The 23212-nt window shown below is 50.2% G+C and overlaps 1 pseudogene and 2 gene segments (V, D, J or C); all 3 read right to left on the bottom strand.

Annotated features, from left to right (window-relative positions):
• The window catches only part of LOC122101380, a 37521-nt pseudogene extending 30575 nt beyond the window's left edge, over positions 1-6946 (bottom strand).
• Positions 6947-8086: 1140 nt separating this feature from the next.
• Positions 8087-13606, bottom strand: LOC122101379. The segment is given in 3 exon segments: positions 8087-8292; positions 9084-9407; positions 13213-13606. Coding segments are annotated over 3 exon segments (576 nt in total).
• A 1392-nt stretch (positions 13607-14998) lies between these two features.
• Positions 14999-22280, bottom strand: LOC122101378. The segment is given in 4 exon segments: positions 14999-15190; positions 16576-16584; positions 21757-22067; positions 22171-22280. Coding segments are annotated over 4 exon segments (558 nt in total).
• Between the last annotated feature and the right edge of the window lie 932 nt (positions 22281-23212).

The following is a 23212-nucleotide window of genomic DNA, read 5'->3' as shown; positions in this document are numbered from 1 at the left end:
GACACAGGAGATGCAAAGTTCTCCAGAATACATTCTAAGAATGATGGCATTTTAACTATTGGACATCATTCTTATTTTTCCTAAGAAGGAATTCCACCTGGTCCCACACAACCCAGTCACTGTGGAGACTTTGGAGTTCTCATATCAGGAAATCATGGAGGTTCTCAAGTGCAGCAAGTTTCCATGACCATCATTTTCACCCTTTTTCCTAACCCAGCAGAGAACATAGCATCATTATGGGATTGTGAGATGGCGGTGCGTGGCTGTTGGTCCATTCATGACCTGGATAAGTCACAGGACTGGGTGTGGTCTTGGTACACCCATGTAACTCCAATTCATTTATGACCCCAGATAAGGTCACCAGGACTGTAGGAGTGTTGTGCCTAGGTCACAGGACCCCCACCAAGAAGACCACTGAGAGTCAGACTCTACAGCTGTTTTAAGGTTTTATTTAAATGGGCTGCTGCTCAGGCTTCATCCTACACTCTGACACAGCAGATCCTAGGAGGAGAGCTCGGAGCTAAGGATTTCCAGGTCTTATAAAGGCACATAACCAGGTATTTTAGCACCACATGCTGCTCTGCTCTGAAACAAGCAACAAATTGTCACTGCCTCAAGTACTTTAACCCTTCAGGAGGACACAGTATATCCATGTAGGTCCATTTACTCTACTCCATGTATGACCCCACAGCAGGCTCTAAGTTCTGGGGAAGTCTGTGCATGAGTAGGCCTGGAAACCTGTATAATTCTCTGATTTAGTCTCTGGATTTTGTCATGAACACCACCTGGTCTGTACATTCTGCTAAATAAAAATGTGGGTATTGTAAGGTCTGCTCCTGGATGGCGAGCATACTCCACCCTCCTGGCAGCAAAGTCTCTGCCCAGTTACCTGCGTTATCTAGGCAACTAGCACACCTGGAAGAGGTCACATCTGAATCTGCTGAGGTCACATCTAAATTTGATGTGGCCACACCTTTCTCCACCCATACCCTAGCTAAGGCCTAGCCCAGGCCCAGAAGCTCTCTTTTCTAGCTCTTTTCTCAGCTCTTTCCTTCTCTTCTCTTTCCCAGCTCTAGCTTTTTCCCAGCGCTCTCTCTTTCCCAAGTCTTTCTCAGGCCTTTCCAGCCACATGGAGGGCCAAGATGGCCTGGTGCCAGCCAGAACGATGAATAAACCTACCCTTTACCTGCATACCACGTGCCTGGTGCTGTTCTTACTCAGCTACCTCTTTTTAAAAACCTAACAGGTATTTCACAAGAATTATATTTAGACTTAATGTGTGATCAATGTTCCATATTGTAGAATAGGTTCTCTACAAGCAGAAATATTACAATGAGGATGAACCTGAATTTAAACAAATATCGTTTGTGAATTATTCTGGTTCTGCAATTGCAAAGAGGTTGTTCCCTTTATGTGAATGTATAAGGAAGAAAAGCGGTCAGTGTGAAGTGAACGTAGAAGGGAAGAAAAGAGGTCCATTGTGCAGTGACCCTGTAAGAGGAAGGGAAGACATCCTGCGTGACGTGAACGTGTAAGAGGAGGGGAAGACTTCCCATGTGAAGTGAAAGTGTAAGAGGAGGGGAAGATGTCCCATGTGAAGTGAACGTGTAAGAGGAGGGGAAGAGGTCCCGGGTGAATATTCACTGTGCAGCAGCTGTTAGATGAGCCAGTACTCCCTTGTCTGGCTTACCAGGTTCACAGGACATGAATGAGAGGAAACAGACTTTCAGGTTCTAGATGTATTCCCAGGTGATGGACAGTGCAGGGAATATGAAAACTCCCCTCATATCCCAGTGATAAGGGGGTGGATAAATCTCTGCATTTGTGTACATAACTGTGCACTGCAGATTTGCATATGAACATGTACATATAGAAAGAAACTACATGAAAGCAATTAGATTTGTATATAAATATGAGAAGTTATAGAGTACACATTAGAGCAACATATACACACATATATAACATACATGGAATAAATTTATACTACACACATCTACATGTGTGCATATCTACATAGCTTTGTATACCTATGTATATCTAGAACAAAAAATGATCATCTTGATTCAGAAAAAGCCCTTGACAAACTCCAGCATCCTTTTATGCTAAAAGCTCTATAGCAGGGGATCAGTTGACTGGAAAACGTGTTCACATGACTATTAGCTGGGAGTTTTGCCCTGGCTTTATTCACTGGGAACCCCTTGCTGTCTGTGTTTTCTGAGAATGGGAGGGGTAGAACCTTTCCCACACTCAGCATGGGCTCGGTTCTGCAGCCCTTGGCTCAGAATCATCTCTGTGTTATAAGCAGCGCTGAGGGAATCAGCCTTCTCCTCACAGCCCGAGGCAGCTGCCTTGCCTCAGGTTTCTGACACACTCAGGATGTGGGTGTGCACACTATGCCTCACACAGTAGTACCCGGCTGAGTCCTCAGCTGTCAGCCTGCTCAGCTCCATGGAGGCTGTGCTGGAGGAGGTGTTTGCAGTCAAGGGAGACCTTGCCCTGGAACTTCTGAGTGTACGTGGTCTCACCATCAGTAGGCTCAACCCATCCAATCCACTCAAGCCCCTGTCCTGCCTTCTGCCTCACCCAGTGCATAAAATAGCTGGTGAAGGTGTATCCAGAGGCCCTGCAGGCCAGCCTGGCTGAGTCTCCAGGCCTCCTCACTTCAGCCCCAGGCTGCTCCAGCTGGACCTGGGAGTGGACATCTGCAGAGGAGAGGGAGGTGTGAACTCTCTAATGAGGGTCTGGACCCTTGGGGCTGGTCCTGGGCAGTGCTCACCTGTAGCTGCAGCCACCCAGAAGAAGAAGCTCCAGTTCAGGTGCATAGTGGGCTCTGAGCTCTGGGTGTCACAGGAGAGGTAATGGCAGGCTGCTCTGGGAAGGAGCCTGTCTATGTTGTCCACTGCAGATGCTGCTTGTTTGCATATTCATGAAGCAGGTGCTTGTTAGCTCAAGATGTGACCCAGGGTGAGAGAGAAGGGGAGGGAGGCGGCCCTTTGATGTATGTGGCTCTGTGTGACCTCACTGAACTCGGAGCCCAGGGGAACTGTTGATGGATGGACTCAGGTCTGCACAGCCTCCCTCAGATATATGTGCTGTGAATATGGTTGCATCTCATTCCTGTTTTCACAAACAGAACTCTGTAGTGCTCACAGATGGTCAGTGTTGGTCACAGGTGCTCGAGTTCCCGTTATTTCTGGTTAACTGGCCACTAAGCTGACCCCTCTCTGAGGAGTCGTGTGGGTACCATGCAGGATTGGGCGTCCCTGGTCCCTGTGTTTCTTGGGGCACCATCCAGGCTGCTCATGGAGGGCTCCACTTGGGAAGGAGGCTGGGCCTCACCTGTGCAGGGGCTCCATTGCAGGACTGCTTCATGTTCAGTTTCAGATTCCACCGCAGAACAAGTTCAGGAACTCAGCTTGCGTCCAGGACATGGGTCAGTACCCTGCCCAGGGCCCCATGAGCAAGGCTGAGAGTGTCCTGTCCATCAGGTTGTCCAGTGTCTGAAGAGAGCTGGGCACAGGAGCAAGTCCAACAGCCTCCTCTCAGATTAGAGTCTTTTCGGTACAGCCCCCAGAGCCCTTCAGGAGGGAGAATGAATTCACCTGTGAAGGACTGCAGAGGGGTATGGAGACCTCCCCTTCCAGCCTGTGATGGAAGTGTGTGTGTGTGTGTGTGTGTGTACACTGTGAAAAAAATATATGTGTGCACACTGAATATATATGTGTATGTACACTGTGAATATACGTGTTTGTACAGTGAACATATATGTGTGTGTACACTGAGTTATATATGTGTGTACACAGTGAATATATGTGTGTACATTGTGAATATATATGTGTGTGTACACTGAATATGTGTGTGTCCACTGTGAATATATATGTGTGTGTACACTGTGAATATATATGTGTGTGTACACTGTGAATATATGTGTGTACACTGTGAACATATATGTGTGTGTACACTGTGTATGTGTGTGTACACTGTGAATATATATGTGTACAGTGTAAATATATATGTGTGTACACTGTGAATATATATACATATATGTACACTGAATATATATGTATGTGTACACTGTGAATATGTGTGTGTACACTGTGAATATAAATATGTGTGTACACACTGTGAATACATATATGTGTGTACACTGTGAATATATATGTGTGCACACTGTGAATATATATATGTGTGTACACTGTGAATATATATATGTGTGTACACTGTGAATATATATGTACACTGTGAATATATATATGTGTGCACACTGTGAATGTATATATGTGTGCACACTGTGAATATATATGTGCACTGTGAATATATATATGTGTGTGCGCACTGTGAATATATGTATCTATGCTTCCTTCCCCTTCTATCCCGGTGGTACTCGTGTAACCTGAATCGGAATTATCTGGATCCCACATGACACGGAGCCCGTGTGCATGTATGTCTAGGCCTTGTGTATAAATACAGCGGACGGACACACGCACGTGGAGGTGCACGGTGCGCAGCCCTCTGGAACGCGCGCTCTCGTCTGTGTGAGTGCGCACACCGCTGTGACACCTCCCCGTGTCGCCACACGGACGGAAGCCTGTTCTCACTGGCCGGGGCCTTCAGGCCCTGGCGCCTCCGCGGCGGCCCGGCCCTCCCCGTCCCGCTCCGCTGGGCTGGACCGGGCCTTCTGGCTGCAGGGCAGGCTGCTGCCCTGGGCCGTCCGCCGCCTGCGCTCCGCCCTGGCCCTGGGCCGCGGGGCCTTGTGGCGGCTGGCCGCGCCCGGCCCCAGACCTCTGATGTGGTCGCAGAGGCCGACACGGGCCCGCAGCGCCGGCAGGGCCCGCAGCGCGGAGGCCGAGCCTGGGCCAGGCGTCTCCCCGCGGCGCGGCCTCCTGTGCGGACGCCGCCGTCCCTCCATGACGGCCCACGCCCGAGAACGCGGACCGGACTCACCGCGCAGTGCGCCTGCGCCGACTCCTGTGCACACGCAGCCCGCACATCCATGGCCCCGTCACGCAGAGCAGCCCTCACTCCGTGAGCCCCGCGCAGCTCCCGCCTTCTCTGTGCCGGCCTCCGCGGAGAAGGAAGGCAGCGGCTCTCCTGCCGGGTGCCCCGGGATCCGCGTCCCGCACCTCGTCACCTCCCGACCGCCAGGAACTCCTCAGCGCGAACTCCTCCGCTGGCCTGGTTCATCAGACGCCAGTGCGCATGCGCGTGCAGGGCTAACCGCAGCCAGGGGATGGGCTCTGGCTCGGGGTCCATGGTGAGCTGGTCGGCTGCAAGCTGCACTCGCTCAAGAGGCAGCACGACCAGATTGGGTCTGAAACACGACCAGATTGGGTCAGGTTTCAGAGGCAGACAGGGCTCCGTGCAGACGGCCGAATGTCCTCCACCAAGACCGACAGAGCAGACGCCGGCCTCCGTTGCATCTGCGCAGAGCCACCGTCCTGGTTAAGACCTGGCACGGGTCAGTGTGCGCACGCGCAGGAGTCCTGCGAGGGACCCATACGGACAGCTGGCTGCGTGCGCAGGCGAACACCCGCCCCACACCACGTGTCGGGGTCCGAGCGGCCTGGCCCGGGCCGAGCCGCAGCACCGCGCGACGCCTGGAGACGCGGCCTAGGGAGGCGGACAGACGCCCGCCGCGGGCTCGGAGCGGCGCCCGCATGGCCTTCGTCCGCACCCCGCGACCCGAGGTGCGGCTCCGCACGGACAGACGGACGGACAGCGCGCTGGCCGCCATCGCCCGTCCGCCGTCCTCCCGTCCTTCCCCTGCACGGCCGCGTCCTGTGACCGAGCAGGAGGACGCGGCGGCCGTGCTCGCCGCCCGGGGCCGCCACCGCCTCCAGACGACGAGCCACGGGGACCGCGGGAAGACGCGCCCAGGCGAGGGGAGCCCACGGCGCACGCGCAGCCCAGTGCGGCTGCGCACTCGTGAAGGAGGGAGCGCGGGTGATGACGTCAGCCCGGACCTGCTGCGCGCGCACTGGACCCACCCGGGAGGACGGAGGCCGGTCCTGTCAGCGCGGGCTCCGGAGTCTGCGGTCACCGCTCCCACAGCCGGGCCCAGTCTGTGCTCAGCAGGAAGCCCGGAGTCTCTGTGCTGACCCTGCGGGAGAGCACGCCCCCGAGCCCTGAGCGCTCCAGACCCGCCTGGCCTGTGCGGAGCCAGCTCTGCCTGAGCCGGAACCTGGGCCTCGCTGCGCTGTCAGGCCCTGCCTGCGTTCAGATGGAAGCAGCCCAGCCTCTGCGTCCGAGCAGCAGCGCAGGGGAGACACCAGCTGGGGTCCTGGAGCCCTGGGAGGGTGGAGGCCAGACCCCAGGGCCACCTCCTCACCACACCTGCAGCTGACGCGGCTCAGCGCCTGCTGGCCCAGACCGCTGCACCTGTGTGTCTGGGCCCCACTGGCTCCTCTCACTGTGCCCTGCGCAGTGACACAGGGCCGTGTCCTCGGTTCTCAGGCTGCGCATTTGCAGGTACAGCGTGCTTCTACTGTTGTCTCTGGAGAGGGTGAACCGGCCCTTCACAGAGTCTGCGTACCGTGTGCTACCACCACCTGGATTAATTCGTGCAACCCACTCCAGCCCTGCTTCCCTGGAGCCTGGCGGACCCAGTCCATGTAGTAACTACTGAAGGTGAATCGCGAGGCTGCACAGGAGAGTCTCAGGGACCCCCCAGGCTGCACCAAGCCTCCCCCAGACTCCACCAGCTGCACCTCACACTGCACACCTGCAAACACAGAGAATCCGAGTCAGCAATGGTCACACACATCCACGGTTCCTCCCACTCATGTACATTTGCACACTCAGTATTCCTTGCTCCCCATACATCACCTTTCAACAGAGCAACAAGGAGAACCCAGCGCAGCCCCAGCTCCATGGTGGTGGTCTGTGCTCAGTCACTGGTGGAATCAGCTCACAGAGCTCAGGTCAGGGCTGGGCTGGTTTTCATGGGCAGAGGGACGTCCTATTTGCATGTCCTCTGCTATAAAGCAGCTCTGGGGAGAAGTCTAGAGATTGGGCTCCCAGAGCAGAGGTGACTGTGCTGGAGGAGTTTGGTGACAATGGTCACCTTGGAGACATCATGACGCACTGACCATGTGCTGTGGTTCACACTGTACCTGCAGCTCCTTGGGAGCCTGAGGCAGAATGTGAGAACATTGAGAGCTGTCTGGGGTGCAGAGGGACACACATATCCTCTCACTCTGCCATTGTGCCTGGTGATCGTTCTATCAGCATTTCTGATCACACACGAAACACAAAGTGCAACACACATGTGACCTCCTAGTGTACACGCAAGAGTGTAAAACAATGGTGAATGTTTTTCCATGCTGGCAGCATCTCCCATGGTATGAGCTCCATGCCTGGTCTGGGCCTGCACAGCCAAGGAGGGTCCACAGTTCCCTGCTGTGTTCCAGGAGAATGGTGCTCATGTGTGAGCTCACAGAGCCTCCTTCCTGAGCTGAGATCAGGTGTTGCTTTGCTGCACTTCACTTCATCTGACCACAAACCAAGATAGCCAGGATTCAGGCATATGCTTGGCTCAGGTGGTGCTCCATCCCCCTCCATCCTGAGGGTGTAGACAGAGTGGAAATGACCCTCAGCAGCTGCTGTGTGCTGTGAAGCAGGAGTGTCCACAGAGTGGACAGCACGGGGGCTGAGGGGAAGAGGAAGGGAGGCCGCTGACCTGAGACAGGTGTGGGCATCAGGGAAGAAGGACACAGGAAGTGGCAGTGCTCCGCAGGAAGCTGATGGCTGATCCCATCTCATCCACACAGAGGAAGTCCTTCCCTCCCACAGTGCGCCAGTGAGCACGTGAGGAAGAGGAAACAAAAGGAAGGCAGGCATGTCCAGAGGGACTGTGGGGTGCTGGGGAGGTGTCCAGAGGGACCCCGGGAATGGGAGGAGGGAGCGTCACAGAACCTGACACCCAGCTCCCACCCAGCTTCTGGGGTGAGATCCAGGGCTGCTGGCCCTGAGCACCTCCACAGCTCAGGCTCAGGGTCCGGTGGACAGTCTGTCAGGGTTCACACTGATGTCTCTCCTGGTGTCTCTTGCACAGTAATCCATGGTTGGGTCCTGCTGGTCACCGTGCTCAGCTCATGGACATCTGGTTCTTGGCTGTGTCCTCAGACACTGTGACTCGACTCCTGAGAGACGGCTGCAGTTGAAGATGTCTCCTGTCCTTCCCATCAGCTTCCCTGGGGCTGTGGGACCCGGCTCCATCAGGCAGGGGACAGCGACTGCGTACGGGCTTTGCCAGGCCAGCCTGTGACTCCTGCAGCTGCTGGGACAGGACATCTGAGGACAGAGAACCTCAGTGCCGGGCATGGGGAGACACGGTGTGTTCTGAGTTCGGATGCAGTGTCCTCACAACATCCTGACCGCATCCCGATATCCTAGACCCAGGAATGGCCATCAAGGAAACAAAGGCCTGCTGGGCATTCCGGGCATCAGGAAGATGTCTGTGACTCACAAGAAGTATTTCCACAGTCTGGCAGAGGCTGAGTGTAAACAAGTAAGTATGAGCCCAGTGTCACTGGCTCATGCCTGCAAACCCAGGTACTCAGGAGCCTGAGATCTGAGGATGGTGGTTCAAAGCCAGCCAGGGTATGAAAGTCCCTGAAACTCTCAGGGACTTTCTTGGGGAATAAACCACAAGAAAACCAGAAGTGGTTATGTGACTTAAGCGGTAGAGTGCTTGGCTTGAGCTGAAGAGCTGAGGGACAGCCCCCAGGCTCAGAGTTCCAGCCCAAGGTCCTACCAAAAGAAAAAAAAATGAGCAGCGAGTGTCTGCTCTTCCTCTAGGAAGACGAAGGACAGCATGGGGAAGGCCAGATGGACTCTGCTCAGGATCTCTGCAATGGAGAGAAACCAATGGAATTGGAGAGCAATGTCCTCACCTAGCACAGGAGCCCTTAATACCCTAGACAGCTCTGTGGGGGACACTGCATCCCATGGAGAGGCCAGGCACCCAGAGGAGTTAGGGCCTGAGCTCCACAGCTGCTCCTGTGACTGCCATGACCTCAGTGTGAGCCGAGCGCCCCCTGCTGGTGCTGAGTGCCCTGCAGGGAGGTTTGTGTCTGGCCCACACTGGATTTCCTGCACTGTGTCTCTAGCACAGTAATAGACGGCCTGGTCCTCCACTCTCAGGCTGTTCATCGGCAAGTAAAGTGTGTTCTTGCTGTTGTCTCTGGAGGTGGTGAAGCGGCCCTTCACAGAGTCTGCGTAGTATGTGCTACTCTTACCATAGATGTATGAGAGCCACTCCAGCCCCTTCCCTGGAGCCTGGCGGACCCAGTTCATGCCATAGCTACTGAAGGTGAATCCGGAGGCCACACAGGAGAGTCTGAGGGACCCCCCAGGCTGCACCAAGCCTCCCCCAGACTCCACCAGCTGCACCTCACACTGCACACCTGCAAACACAGAGAATCCTGTTCAGCAGTGGTTACACACATCCACAGTTCCTCCCACTCATGTCCATTTGCACACTCAGTATCCCTTGCTCCCCATAAATCACCTTTCAACAGAGCAACAAGGAGAACCCAGCGCAGCCCCAGCTCCATGGTGCTGGGCTGTGCTCAGTCACTGGTGGAATCAGCTCACAGAGCTCAGGTCAGGGCTGGGCTGGTTTTTATGGGCAGAGGTTCGTCCTATTTACATGTCCTCTGCTATAAAGCAGCTCTGGGGGGAAGTCTAGAGATTGGGCTCCCAGAGCAGAGGTGACTGCTGGAGGGGTTTGGTGACAATGGTCACCTTGGAGACATCATGACGCACTGACCACGTGCTGCGGTTCACACTGAACCTGCAGCTCCTTGGGAGCCTGAGGGGGAATGTGAGAACACTGAGAGCTGTCTGGGGTGCAGAAGGACACACATGTCCTCTCATTCTGAAATTGTTTTTGGACATCTAATTGTTGCAACATGTCCATGTGGATCCCTATTTAAATGATTTTTTTTCCTTCCATTCCACAAATTATACCAATATCAATTACAGTGAAAGCAGGGGTTATAGCCTGGGGGAGGGACATACAAAGCAACAAAAAATCATCTTATAAATATGTTAGAGACATTCACAAGAAAGATAAATCCTTTGAATCTTTATCTTTGGGTTCACTTCGCCTAACATCAACTTGTCTGATAGTTTCTGTTTTTCTTAGACATATACTAGTTATAAGAAATCACAAATGACAGTCTCTCTCCCAGTCTGTGGGTTAGTTCTATTCCATTGTCCACCCTCTCCCATTTCCTTTATCTGTTCTTCTCTTGTTGGACCTTTAATCTCAGCCCTCCTCTGCCACGTTCTCCCTAGGATGTCCTGTGCTCCATGCTCCACTGCCCTGTCCCTAACTTCTATCTGAGAAACATCAGAATGGCCTTTGCCATGCATCTTGCCAACTTCCCGTTCAGAACACGTAGCTATGAGCAGCTCATCTCACAACAATGTTTGGGCAGTGATGATCAGGATATATAAAATTGTCCCACAGAATTATGGTGCAGATAAAATATTCCTATTATTAGTGACCTTGTGATTGTTGTAATATCATAGCATCACACACCTTGGCATGTTCATGTAGATGATGGTAGCTAGCCTAGGCTGCTGCTAGTTGCCTAAAATCTAGTAATACATTGATATATACAGTTTACATTTGATATGATAGTAAATGTATTTCCTAATAGTCTTGAATTCTGTATATATGTTTCATTATGTCTCAATGTTTCTGGGAGATTTGTTGGCAGCATTTTCCGTTAGGTTTGGGTGGATTTGTGTTTTCATCTCTAGCCTTCCTTAGATCTGATCTTGGAGATCATGGCAAAGTCAGTTTCCCCAATGTGTTATTCTCTGTGCCTTGTTGAAGTGAAGTCTCCCTATGTTTAAGTAAACCTCACAGTGGAAAGCAGAACATCTGATCCAGACAGTCAAGGATGACTACAGACACAGACATGGAGAAGTGCCTGGGAGACTGTCAGGGGATGAGCAGAAGTAGGGCAGACACAGAGGAGAGCTGGGGCAGGAAGAGCAGAGGCAGGGCCAGTGCATTTGCTTACCAATTAATTAATTTAGTTATTATTATAAAGGACATATGTTAACAGGTACTGGTTATTATTCAATATGTATATACATTGTTAAATGACTAACATCTAAGTAGACACATGCTCTAAAGTATTGATGATTTTGTTTTGGTGAAATCTTTCCTTTCTTCATCTTTTTACAATTAGTGTTGTGCTACGAGATGCCAGTCCTCCTGATGAGTTTTCACATCCAAATGAGGACCCAAGACACCACAGTCTCCACATGGACAGAGTAATGGATGTCTCCTGGTGAGATGAATGATTTGTCTCATCATCCACAAAAACTGTCTAGGGGAAACCCTCAAAACTCCCAAGTCTTCTTCCTAATGCCTGCAGAGTTCACACACACAGGTTCTTGTTCAGGAAGTAAAGCTTGCTCTTCTCTGATCAGGATGTAATGGAGAAATAAACAAGGACCTGTTTGAGCAGGTGGGGGTGTCCGGGATGCAGGGAGCTCAGTCAGATTGCTGTGAAATCACCTGGGCCCAGCCCCTCGTGCCCACGATGCACGTGCACAGTGACAGTGCTCATGACGGAGCCACAGGGACCCGGCCTCCATCCCAGACGGGACATCCGCAGGACTCCAGAGCCATCGTGATGGAGGAAACCCCAGGACAGACGGGGCCCAGCAAGGGCAGTCTACATGCACACGGCCTGTTGTCTGTCCAGTCCAATCCAGACTCCTCATATCCACTTCCATGTCCCCACGGAGGACAGCAAGAGGCCCTGGTCAGTGGAGACTGAGGAGTCCACCAACCTTTCTCAGGGTGCAATAGGCTGAGCTCCACGGGTATGGCCAACTCCTGTGTTTTATAACTTGTGTCCCTGTGTACATTTGGTGGTTGGACAAAGAGAAAAGGAGGCTGAGATACCAAGAATCACTGAGTCTGAAAGTGAATGAATGGAGCAATCCTGTTAGGACAGTTCTGAACCCCTGAGCAGTGCTACAGGTGGAGGGAGGAGGGCAGCATTTGAGTCCTGTTAAGAGTCGTGGGTCAATGGGCTGTGCGCTCTTTGCCTCTCTCTTCCTCCCTCTCCCTTTCTCTGTCTCTGTGTCTCTGTCTCTGTCTCTCTGTCTCTCTCTGTCGCTCTATGTACTGTTTTGAATTCAGGGCTACTATTTTAGGCACACACATGCATTTCAGCTCTTTCTGCATCTTTTCTGATGTGCTGTGTTTTTGCCTGGGGAAGGTTCCAGACAGTGATTCCACACCTGCGTCCTGTCTAGCAGGAATCACAGGAAACAGCTGCCATATACAGCTTATCGATTGAGATGTGTTGTTATTAAGATATTGCCCATTTGGCCTCCATAAATACTCATTTTAATCTCCTCCTCCCAAGTCTCTAGTATTGCAAGCATGAGTCACCATGCCAGGCTTTTTCTTCTTGTTCACAGAACAAATTACGACTCTGTGAATCCTGAGATCTTTGTCCTGAGTCTCATGGGGTCACCAGGGTCCCTGAGTTTCTTCACGATCAAATACTGGTCACCACTGCAGAGCCATTTTTGCTTCCACCGTGATACTCTGTTCATTCTTAAAGTCCCAGCAAAGGACTGGAGACATCACAGAGGAGTGCAGGTCATGAACTCAGGAGAGATGCTGTCACACTGTGGGCACAGAGGCAGGGCAGACAGCAGGAGAGCAGCCCTGGGCTCTGTGTGCATCTGCTCCTGAGCTGACCCGGCTCCAAACTGTGCCGAGCGCCCCCTGCTGGTGCTGAGTGCCCTGCAGGGAGGTTTGTGTCTGGCCCACACTGGATTTTCTGCACTGTGTCTCTAGCACAGTAATAGATGGCCGTGTCCTCCACTCTCAGGCTGTTCATCTGCAGGTAAAGTGTGCTCTTTCTGTTGTCTCTGGAGATGGTGAAGCGGCCCTTCACGGAGTCTGCATAGTTTATACTACTACTATCATAGATCAGGCCTCTTCCCAGGAGCCTGGCGGAGCCAGTGCATGGTATAGCTACTGAAGTCAAATCCGGAGGCTGCACAGGAGAGTCTCAGGGACCCCCAGGCTGCACCAAGCCTCCCCCAGACTCCACCAGCTGCACCTCACACTGCACATCTGCAAACACAGAGAATCCTGGTCAGCAATGGTCACACACATCCACGGTTCTTCTCACTCAGCATCCCTTGCTCCCCACAAATTACCTTGTAGAAGAGCCACAAGGAAAACCCATCTCAGCTTCAACAACATGGAGACTTGTCTGTTTCTGAGCTGACCACTGAATGGGATCACTGGAATCCAGGCTGGGCTGGTCCCCCAGAACTGTGGGGTCTGATTTTATCGTCTGGTGGACACCCCATTTGCATGTCGGACTACTATAAAGGAAACTCTAGGCTGGAGGCCTCAGAGGGGAAGAGCTGATGTAGTAGAGCTAGTGGGGAGTCTGACAATGATTACATGAAGGAAAGCACAATAACTCTATGTGATTTGTCTTGTTGAGCAGTAAAAACCCCTCCTCTTATTTAATCCTGTGCATGTGTGCAAACGTCTCCTGTACATATGAATTTTATCTTTTATCTTTTTTGGAAACAAGCACAGTACAAAAATAATGATAAATAGCTGTGACATGTCTACAGACTTCATGTCTCATTGAAGTTATCCTCAGCGTACCTCTCTGATTCCTACTCCCCCTCCAGTCTGCTCACTAGAACATCTCGAGCACACAGGGTGCTGACTTTGTGAGGTTTTCAGAAGAAGCTCTTTTCTGCAGTGAGACCAGGTGTGAATTAGCGCCATTACTGTGTTAACTGAAAGAAAAGGGAGGGAACCCAGTGAAGGCACAAGTGTGACTGTGAGTCTCTTGTATCACATCTGTTTATATATAGACATGAGTATATAAATGTATGGTACTTTTTATATTTTGACATGTGTTCATTATCTGTTGCAAAACAGATCACAATTTGTTATGAATTAATATGGAATGTAATTAACTGCACATTTCTAAAGGTGCATCTGACCATGGTGAATATGGACACTTGTTCAACCATTGGCACACACAAGCAAACCTAGGGCTCATCCAGACATGTTTCCTTTGGTTCCTCTGTAATTTCCCATCCCTCATCCCTCCTCCTGACTTTCCTCCAGTTAGCTCATGGCCTTCTTTAAATGCATTACATTGATTGTAACAATTGTAAATCAACTGTTGTTGATCTTAATCAGTATTAAAACTTTTCAGCTCCAGGTTATTAAATAGTAATGCGTTAGCTTATTATCTTAAATACATGTTCTCTCTAGTTATGGTGATATCTTCATGACAGAAATGTACAAGAGAGAGATAGAGACAGAGGGATAGAAAGGAGATACTGTGTTGTTGTAATGAGGAAAGTATTTTGTCACTGTCATCTTGGCTAGAGAGTACAGGCAAGGGACCTGGTAGCTGGCCTTCATCCAGTCAGGCTCCCTTCTCACCTCAGATTTGATTCCTTCTCTCGTGTCACCATGTCTGCGCAAGTTGCCATCCGAAGAGAGAGCTGGCTGTGCTCAGACTTCTTGAAGGAGTGAGGAAGAATTTATTCCAGTCAGACTCAAGCCGCATTCCTGGAGATGAAGATAGAGGATTGATTGTGGATGATGACATTGCTCATGTTGATGACAACTGGATGTTTTGAATACACCCAGTTTCTGAAAATGTTGAGTCTTTTTCTATTGTTTCCTATTCCTGCACATTCTTCCCATGCTGCTCATATGAATGGAAAAAGCTTACTGTGCTCAGAAGCTGGTGATTTACACTACAGCCTGTGGGTTGTGGGTTCTCCTAGGTAATGAGCTAAAGCTGAGGAGACCACAGAGGAGACTGGAGCCTCTCACTCCCCAGCCTCCATCTCTGCACCTGCTATTTTTAACTGTGGGAGTTTGGTGGTTCCGCTGGCCCCCTGCTGACCCTGTCCCTTCAGGGAGGAAACACTCTGCTCAGGATTCACTTGAGTCCCCTCACTGTCTCTTCTGCACAGCACTCCATGCCAGGTCCTTGAGCTCACAGAGTCCCAATGCAGAGTTCTGGTTGTGACCATAGCTCTGAATATGGAGGTGGAGCCCGTGCGGGATGGCTGCAGCTAGTGAGACTACCACAGATTGCATGCCCAACACGCCAAGCTCTTCTGGACAGTGAGGGGTCCGGTGGTGCTGATGGAGGGTCCAGAGTCAGCGCAGGTGAGAGACAGGGTGTGTGAGAGCTTCACAAGCCAGCAGGGCCTCCTCCCGTAGCACCTGGACAGCACACCTGAGGACAGAGAGCCACCAACCCTAGCCAAATCGCAGACGCCCCAATCAGGGCCGACACCCCAGGAATGCTCCATGTTCTTGCAGACTAGACCAGAAACAGTAGAACCTATCTTGAAGCGTGTGGGTAACACAAATGTAATATACGTAGACCTGCTTACCCAGCCAGATAGTTATAGTTTCATGGGGGATTTATACATATATGTGAAGACCTGAGGGGAGGAGAGGGAGGAAGGGAAAGACACAGCACACTTGTCCTTGCAGGATGCCCTGAATTGTAGATTCAGCTTTGCCCTCAAGAGAGCTCAGTCTGGATCTAGTCTCCAGTTCATCAAGCCCAGCATCCATCCTCACAACACGGGATGGGAGGTGTGGTAGGGGAGCTGTTCAGGGACCTGGAGGTATTCACAGAGGAAAGACAGTAGGGAACATGGAAACCTCCTTCCCATCCCAGGGATTTGAAGGTATTTACACATCGACATCCACACATGTAAATATTGCATATGCAATTACATCCACATATTCACACATGTGACCTACCTATGTAAATGCCTTATGTGTATATACACACAGATAATTGCATATGGTGTATTTGTATGTGCATACACATCGACACTCCCATCATATATACAAACTATAGGCTGGCGTGTGTGAATATGTAGGAATTATATACACACATAATTTAGACCAACACACACACATGTACACTCCTACCTATGAGCTGTCAAGACCAGGTACGGACTAGTTCAACTGGAAAGATACTTTTCTAGTCTTTCATTTTTTTAAGTCAAAAATCAAAACTCAAACTTGGTGCCTGATGCTTTTACTCATTGTTTCAAGGTCTGTCAACAGAGCCAGGCCTCTTAACCTGGAGATTCTTTGCACAATGTAGCCCACATTTTATTTCTGACACACAATGTAAATCCACTCACACTGTGTGCATGTGAGTACATAACAGGGCTGGAAATGTTTCATTTGGGCAGCACAGCTACTGATGTTTTCTTCAGCTCGAGGCCTCCGGCCTGCCATGCAGGTGTTCTAGCACTGGGCAGACTTCCAGTCTCTGATGGTATCAGTGCCATTTTGAGAAGGGTCTGGTGATTTTGGTCATATTCTCACCTGGAGCTCCATCTTCCTAAGTGAAGTTTCCATCATGCCTGGGATTATAAATTCATGTCAGCACACTGAGCATCTTTCTCTGAGATGGAGCCTCATGAACAGCTTGGCCTGGCTGTGCTGGCCTGGTGAGCTCCTCTTAGTCTGCAGGAGTCCAGCTGACACACACACACCACAGTCAGCTATTGGTTGAAAAGTGTTTCCTGAAAGGTCTTGCTAGGGTACATCTCCACCTTCAAGTACCCTGCACTGTGTCTCCAGACAGCTCTGCTTACCAGCCTGGACCACGGGTACCTGTCCTGAGCACTGTAGGCACAGCAGTCCCCTTCCTGTCTGTGTCCTGTCCGGTACTGTTCAGGGCATTTGCAAGAGCCTCCTAGGCCTGTGAGACACTGGCTTGGCAGAGAACAGTGAGGCTGAACCTCCGGAGGTCTGGAAATAGAGGCACCTGGAGAAAGGCCCTCAGGGCTGGGCTGGGGAGGGCAGTGTGTGGTATTCACACGTGTCTGTGACCCAGTGATCTGCAGTGCTTTACACTACTGGGTTGTGAATTTATGTTTTCTCTTCTTGGTCTTATGTGTACATTTCCATCATCAGTGTTGGACAGCTACATGCACAATCCACCTGAAATCTTTGTTTTCCTGGTTTCCTCATGTTTACCTGACCAGTCCCTGAGCCCTGGACATTCAGTGAATTCTAGTAGTGAGTGTGCTGACACACTTCCATTAGTGTACAATTCTGGGTTCATGGTCAGCCAGAACTAACTTCTATCATGACAGATACAAGCCTGCAGGCTGCATTTTTTGTGCTGTCCTGGGGATTGGAACCCAGGGCCTGGACCCAGACCATGAGCTGTTGCTGAAGGCAACACTCTACCACTTGAGCCACAGCTTCACTACTGCTGTCTTGGATCATTAGATTTAGCAGCACAGACTTGCCTGCACAGGCTGGCTTCCCACATGAGCTTCAGATGTCAGACCCCGGAATAGCTAGGGTCAGAGGCTTCACTTTTCTTTTTAAAGCAGAGCCCAGGATCGCTTCATGAACATTTGGCAAGGAAGCTGAGATGTGAACTTAGAGAAGAAACAGGAAACCACCTGAGACCCTGAGGGGAAGAGGAAAGCCCAGAGGCTGCCAGGAAAGAGCAGTAGCTGCACCTTCCTGATGCCACAGTTCCTGGTGTGTTCCAGGAGAATGGTGCTCTTCTGTGAGCTGCAGAGCCTCCTTCCTGACCCTAGATCAGGTGTGGCTTTGCTGCACTTTACTTCATTCTGACCACAAACCAAGACGCCCAGGGTTCAGGCAGATTCCTGATACTGGGCTCTGGTGTATCATTTCTCACTGTCAAGCTTTCCTGATTTTTTTTCTTCTGATTCATATGCATTGTGTATTTGTGACAATATCACATGTATATTTTTGGGGGGAGGTCCGGTTTTGGGGCCTGAACTCTGGGCCTGGGCACTGTCCCTCAGTTCTTCAGCTCAAGGCTAGCGCTCTACCACTTGAGCCACAGCGCCACTTCCGGCTTCTTTCTTTTTGCTTATGTGGTGCTGAGGAATCGAACCCAGGGCCTCATGCATGCAAGGCAAGCGCTCTACCACTGAGCCACCTTCCCAGCCCCCATGTGTATTGTATATTGTCATAACCTCAATGAGTCACTGCATGTAACAGATTTCTCATAGGTAACCATGGATTTGGTAACTGTTGATAAATTATTTTAATGTTCTTCCAATTGTTTTACCCACCATATGATTCCTTATTTCATGCAATTTTGTACCCAACTTCCAGCCTCCCTCTAATCCCATCCTCCCTCCATCCTTCCTCATTCTCTAGTAACCAACACTTCCTTTTCTGTTCTATGCAGTCTATTTCTTTTAGACATAATGTGATACTGGTGTTTCTATGGTTGGTTTATTTCTTTTAAGCTAACTTCCTTTAGGTTTATCACAAACGACAGTCTTTCTTCCTTTCTGTGGGTTAGTTCTATTCCATTGTCCACACCTATCCCATTTACTTTTTCTATTCTTCTCTTGTTGGAACTTTACTTTCATCTCAGGACCTTACTAAAATTAAAAATGTTAAAAAAAATCCCGAAAACCAGCACAAAACTTTGGAGTGTGCATTCTCAGCAGAAGAATTCCTCCCCACACTCCACCCAAAGCCAGCATTTATATCTTCCATGTTTGTGATAACAGTCATGCTGACTTAGCTGGCCCCTGTGGTGACCCGGTGAGTCTGTCACTCTCGCCTCAGGCACAGGGTAGAATGACAGCATCAGGCACTGGATGCGGCCTGTCCTCACCCCGGCCCCTGTAGGAGAAGCTCTGAGAGCACAGGGCTCTGTGAGCGCTGCCGCTGCCCGCGCTGTGCTCTGAGGAGCCTTCCAATTATGGTGTCCGTTCCTCTTCCACTGCGCTTTCCTCGTCTTGAGTTCCTGGCTCTTTTTGAGTGGTTTGCCTTGCTGTCTCTTCTAAATATATGAATACGACTGTCATCCAATAGTGCTGAGAGGGGTCACCAAGGTGACACCACATGCTCTGCCCAGTAATGATGTCACAGGACACGTTACTGGAGGCGGCGTCTTAACCTTCACGGTCTCTCTGGAGAAGCACCAGTCAACACGCTGTTGCTCGTTATACATGCACATGAAATACTGGAGCTAAAGTGAAGGTGACAGATGATTACTTTTTTATTTATGATGGTGGTGCTTGGCCTTGAACTCCAGGACTGCCTGTGTGCAGTCTCTGTGCATTTCTGCTTCAGGCTCAGGCTCTACTACTGAGCCCTAGCTTCATTCTTTGCCGTTGGTGGTTAATTGGAGATCAGAGTCCTATGGACTTTCCTGCCCAGCCTAGCTTAGAACACAATCCTCAGATGCCAGGTTCCTGAGTTGCTAGACTTACACGCACTATTGACAGGTGCCCAGCTAGGTGATGACACGTTCAGGATCTAACAGTTTTTGCAGAACACTTAATGAAATGGCTCCAGAACACATCTTTTCATCAGTACAGGGCTCGTCCTCCGTGAGTGATCCTACAGCAGCCTCAGGACAAGTCTCAGAAATCCAGAAGCCTGAAACCAGGTCATTTCTTCAACAATAGGGACGATCCAAGTCTCAGAACCTAGAAGACATCATCTCTGCAGAACATGGAGGAGTCCATGTGAGGTGATGTTCTGTGCATTAGCTTCATTTCACAATGGTTTCACAGTAACTGCACCCTCGGGATCATGGGGCTGCACAGAGGGGAAGTAAAAGGCTGAGTAAAGGCAGCAGTGGTACTCACTAGACACTATGTAGATGATGACTTATACAACTGATGGAGGGAGAAATGGGGAGAGAGCTAGGGAAGGGTTGATATTGTGCAAAGAAAACCTATTCTTTATCTAACTTATTCAACTGTAACCCTGTGAACATCACATTTATAATAATAATAATAATTTTGGCAATGGTGCAAATCTAAATACATGTGTATTTAATTATGAATTTTGTACCAATAGAGGTGGAACAATATTTTCCATTCTATAAAAATTTTGAAAAGTGTTTTCAGGAAACCAAAATGAGCACCAATATCAGAAGTATTCACCCGTGCCCTGAGATGATGCTTCCCTGTCCCCGTTACCCATGAAACACAGTGTGCCACAGTGCCTGGACCCTGAGGTCTACACACCGCTGACCTGCAGGCCCCTAGACATCAGTAGAGCTCACACAGGGTTAATTGTATGTTTCCTCATTTATTCACTTTGGAATTAATTAATTAATTAATTCATTATAATGACACATGCCAACAACAGGATGTTATAAAATACACAACACACACACACATAGATAAATGTTCAATAGGTTAAGTAGATTTTGTGTAAACTATTGATGATTTCTGTTAGGTACAAATCTTCCCATCCTGTCTTCACTCTACAATGATGAATACAGAAGTGTCTTCTACAGACTCCTCCCTGTGCTACGGGAACCAGGGCCTCCTTACCAGAGTTTTCTCTTCCAAATGAGGTCACATCTGTCTCCACATGGACAGAGTAATGGATGTCTTCTGATGAGGTGATTGGTTTGTCTCATCATCCACAGAAATTGTCCAGGGGAAAATCTCAGAACTCTGAGGTCTTCTTCCTAAAGCCTGTAGAGTTCACCCACACGTTCTTGTTCAGAAAGTTAAACTTCCTCTTCTCTGATCAGAATGTAATGGGAGAAAAAACAAGGACCTGTTTGAGCAGGTGAGGGGACGTCCAGGATGCAGGAAGCACAGTCAGATTGCTGTGAGATCACCTGGGCCCAGCCCCTCATGCCCAGAAAGAGGCCCTGGTCAGGGGAGACTGCAAAGTCCACCAACATTTCCCAGCTCAGCAATAGGCTGAGCTCCAGGGGTATGGCCGACCCCTGTGTTTTATGACTTGTGTCCCCAAGTACATTTGGTGTCTGGACAAAGAGAAAAGGAGGCTGAGATACCAAGAATCACTGAGTCAGAAAGTGAATGAATGGAGCAATTCTGTTAGGTCAGTTCTGAACCCCTGAGCAGTGCCACAGGTGGAGGGAGGAGGGCAGCATTTGAGGCCTGTTAAGAGTCATGGGACAATAGGCTGTGCTCTCTCTCTCTCTCTTTCTCTCTCTCTCTGTCTCTGTCTCTGTCTCTCTCTCTGTCTCTCTGTCTCTGTCTCTGTCTCTATCTCTCTGTCTCTGTCTCTCTCTCTCCTATTTTTAATACAGAGTCTCTTTCTTGTTAGGCACATATTTCCCACTGTTGCCCTTTCTGCAACTTTTCTGATGTTATTTATTTTCTGGTACTGTGCTGTGTTTTTGCCTGGAGCAGGTTCCAGACAGTGATTCCACACTTACCTCTGGTATAGCTGGATTCACAGGAAAGGCTGCCACATTCAGTTTATTGATTGAAATGAGGTCTTCAAATTCATTTTTTTCTCCTCCTCCCAAGTCTTTAGGATTACAGACACCATGCCAGGCATTTTCCCTCATGTTCACAGAAGGAATTCTGTGAATCCTGGGATCTTTGTCCTGAGTCTCATGGGGTCACCAGGGTCCCTGAGCTTCTTCAGGATCAAATACTGGTCACCACTGCAGAGCCATTTTTGCTTCCAACGTGATACTCTGTTCATTCTTACAAGTCCCAGCAAAGGACTGGAGACATCCCAGAGGAGTGCGGGTCATGAACTCAGGAGAGATGCTGTCACACTGTGGACACAGAGGCAGGGCAGACAGCAGGAGAGCAGCCCTGGGCTCTGTGTGCAGCTGCTCCTGAGCTGACCCGGCTCCAAGCTGTGCCGAGCGCCCCCTGCTGGTGCTGAGCGCCCTGCAGGGAGGTTTGTGTCTGCCCACACAGGATTTCCTGCACTGTGTCTCTAGCAGAGTAATAGACGGCCGTGTCCTCCACTCTCAGGCTGTTCATCTGCAGGTAAAGTGTGTTCTTGCTGTTGTCTCTGGAGATGGTGAAGCGGCCCTTCACAGAGTCTGCGTAGTATGTGCTACTACTACCACTACTGATGTATGAGAGCGACTCAGGTCTCTTCCCTGCAGACTGGCGGAGCCAGCTTATGTAGTAATCACTGAAGTCGAATCCAGAGGCTGCACAGGAGAATCTCAGGGACCCCCCAGGCTGCACCAAGCTTCCCCCAGACTCCACCAGCTGCCCCTCACACTGCACACCTGCAAACACAGAGAATCCTGGTCAGCAATGGTCACACACGTCCACGGTTCCTCCCACTCATGTCCATTTGCACGCTCAGTGTGTCTTGTCTCCATACATCACCTTTCAGCAGAACAACAAGGAGAACCCAGTGCAGCCCCAGCTCCATGGTGAGTGCTCTGGGTCAGCCTGAGCCCTGAATGGTTCACCTGGAATCCAGGGCTGACGTCTCTCCACGCCTTCAGGGTCAGGGCTGGGTGGTTTTAGTGAGTAGAAGAAGACCCTATTTGCATGTCTTCTACTACATAGTGAGACCCGGGGTGGAGGTGTCAGGGAGGGCAGTGCTGAGGCAGATGTGAGAGTCCTGAGGGGCATTGCCACAAAGATGGCCTCCCAGAACACACGGCATCCCATTGCTGCCACCTGCTGGTTATCCACGTATTCATCCCACGCTGATCTGAATATTACAGTCACCTCCCTGCACAGACGGGAAAGTACACACAGGTTCCACACAGCCGTGTGCTCTGGGGAGAAGATCTCATGTCTGCTACGTCATCTGCCCTTCCTCTCCCTCATTGCTGAGGTCAGTGTCCTCTGCTCCATTCTTGAGCTGAGTGGGTCACGGTCCTCTAGTGAGAGCAGGAGAGACGTGATGCACTGCAGGAACTGCTGAAAGAAGACTCAGAGAGCCAGGCTCATGGGGACACTGCTGACAAGCCTGCATTTCTTCTGTCATCATCTGCATGTCTGTCACTTCCTCTCATCTCATCGACTGCTTACTGCCAACAACCTCACTGAGGATAAATGCCGACATGAACCTCACAGCCACCAAGTGTGCACTTGACATGCATTAGCCTAGGCACAACTACACAATATCTGTACAAGTCTTTGCCAGTTCATCAATGGGTTTTCCAACAGTTGAGTGTTGAGGGTTCCTCTCACAGTCTGGATGCACAAATGCTGTTGGGTGTGGGATTTGCCAACATTTCTTCCACTTCAAAGCCTGTCATTTATTTATTTGTCACTTGAGCAGAAAGTTGAAGAGTTTCAAGTTACATCTTTAATTGATCTTGATATACAATCTAAACGATCAGTTGGCTATTCCATGGGCTCTATATTCTGCATAGAAAGCCTTGATTTTCCTGTGTCTTCATTAGAGACCTGA

This window comes from Dipodomys spectabilis, unplaced genomic scaffold (assembly GCF_019054845.1).
Source record: "Dipodomys spectabilis isolate Male_0828 unplaced genomic scaffold, ASM1905484v1 ptg000657l, whole genome shotgun sequence".
NCBI lineage: Eukaryota > Metazoa > Chordata > Mammalia > Rodentia > Heteromyidae > Dipodomys > Dipodomys spectabilis.
The sequence above is the reverse complement of the archived record's forward strand: the minus strand, read 5'-3'. Positions and strand labels throughout refer to the sequence as shown.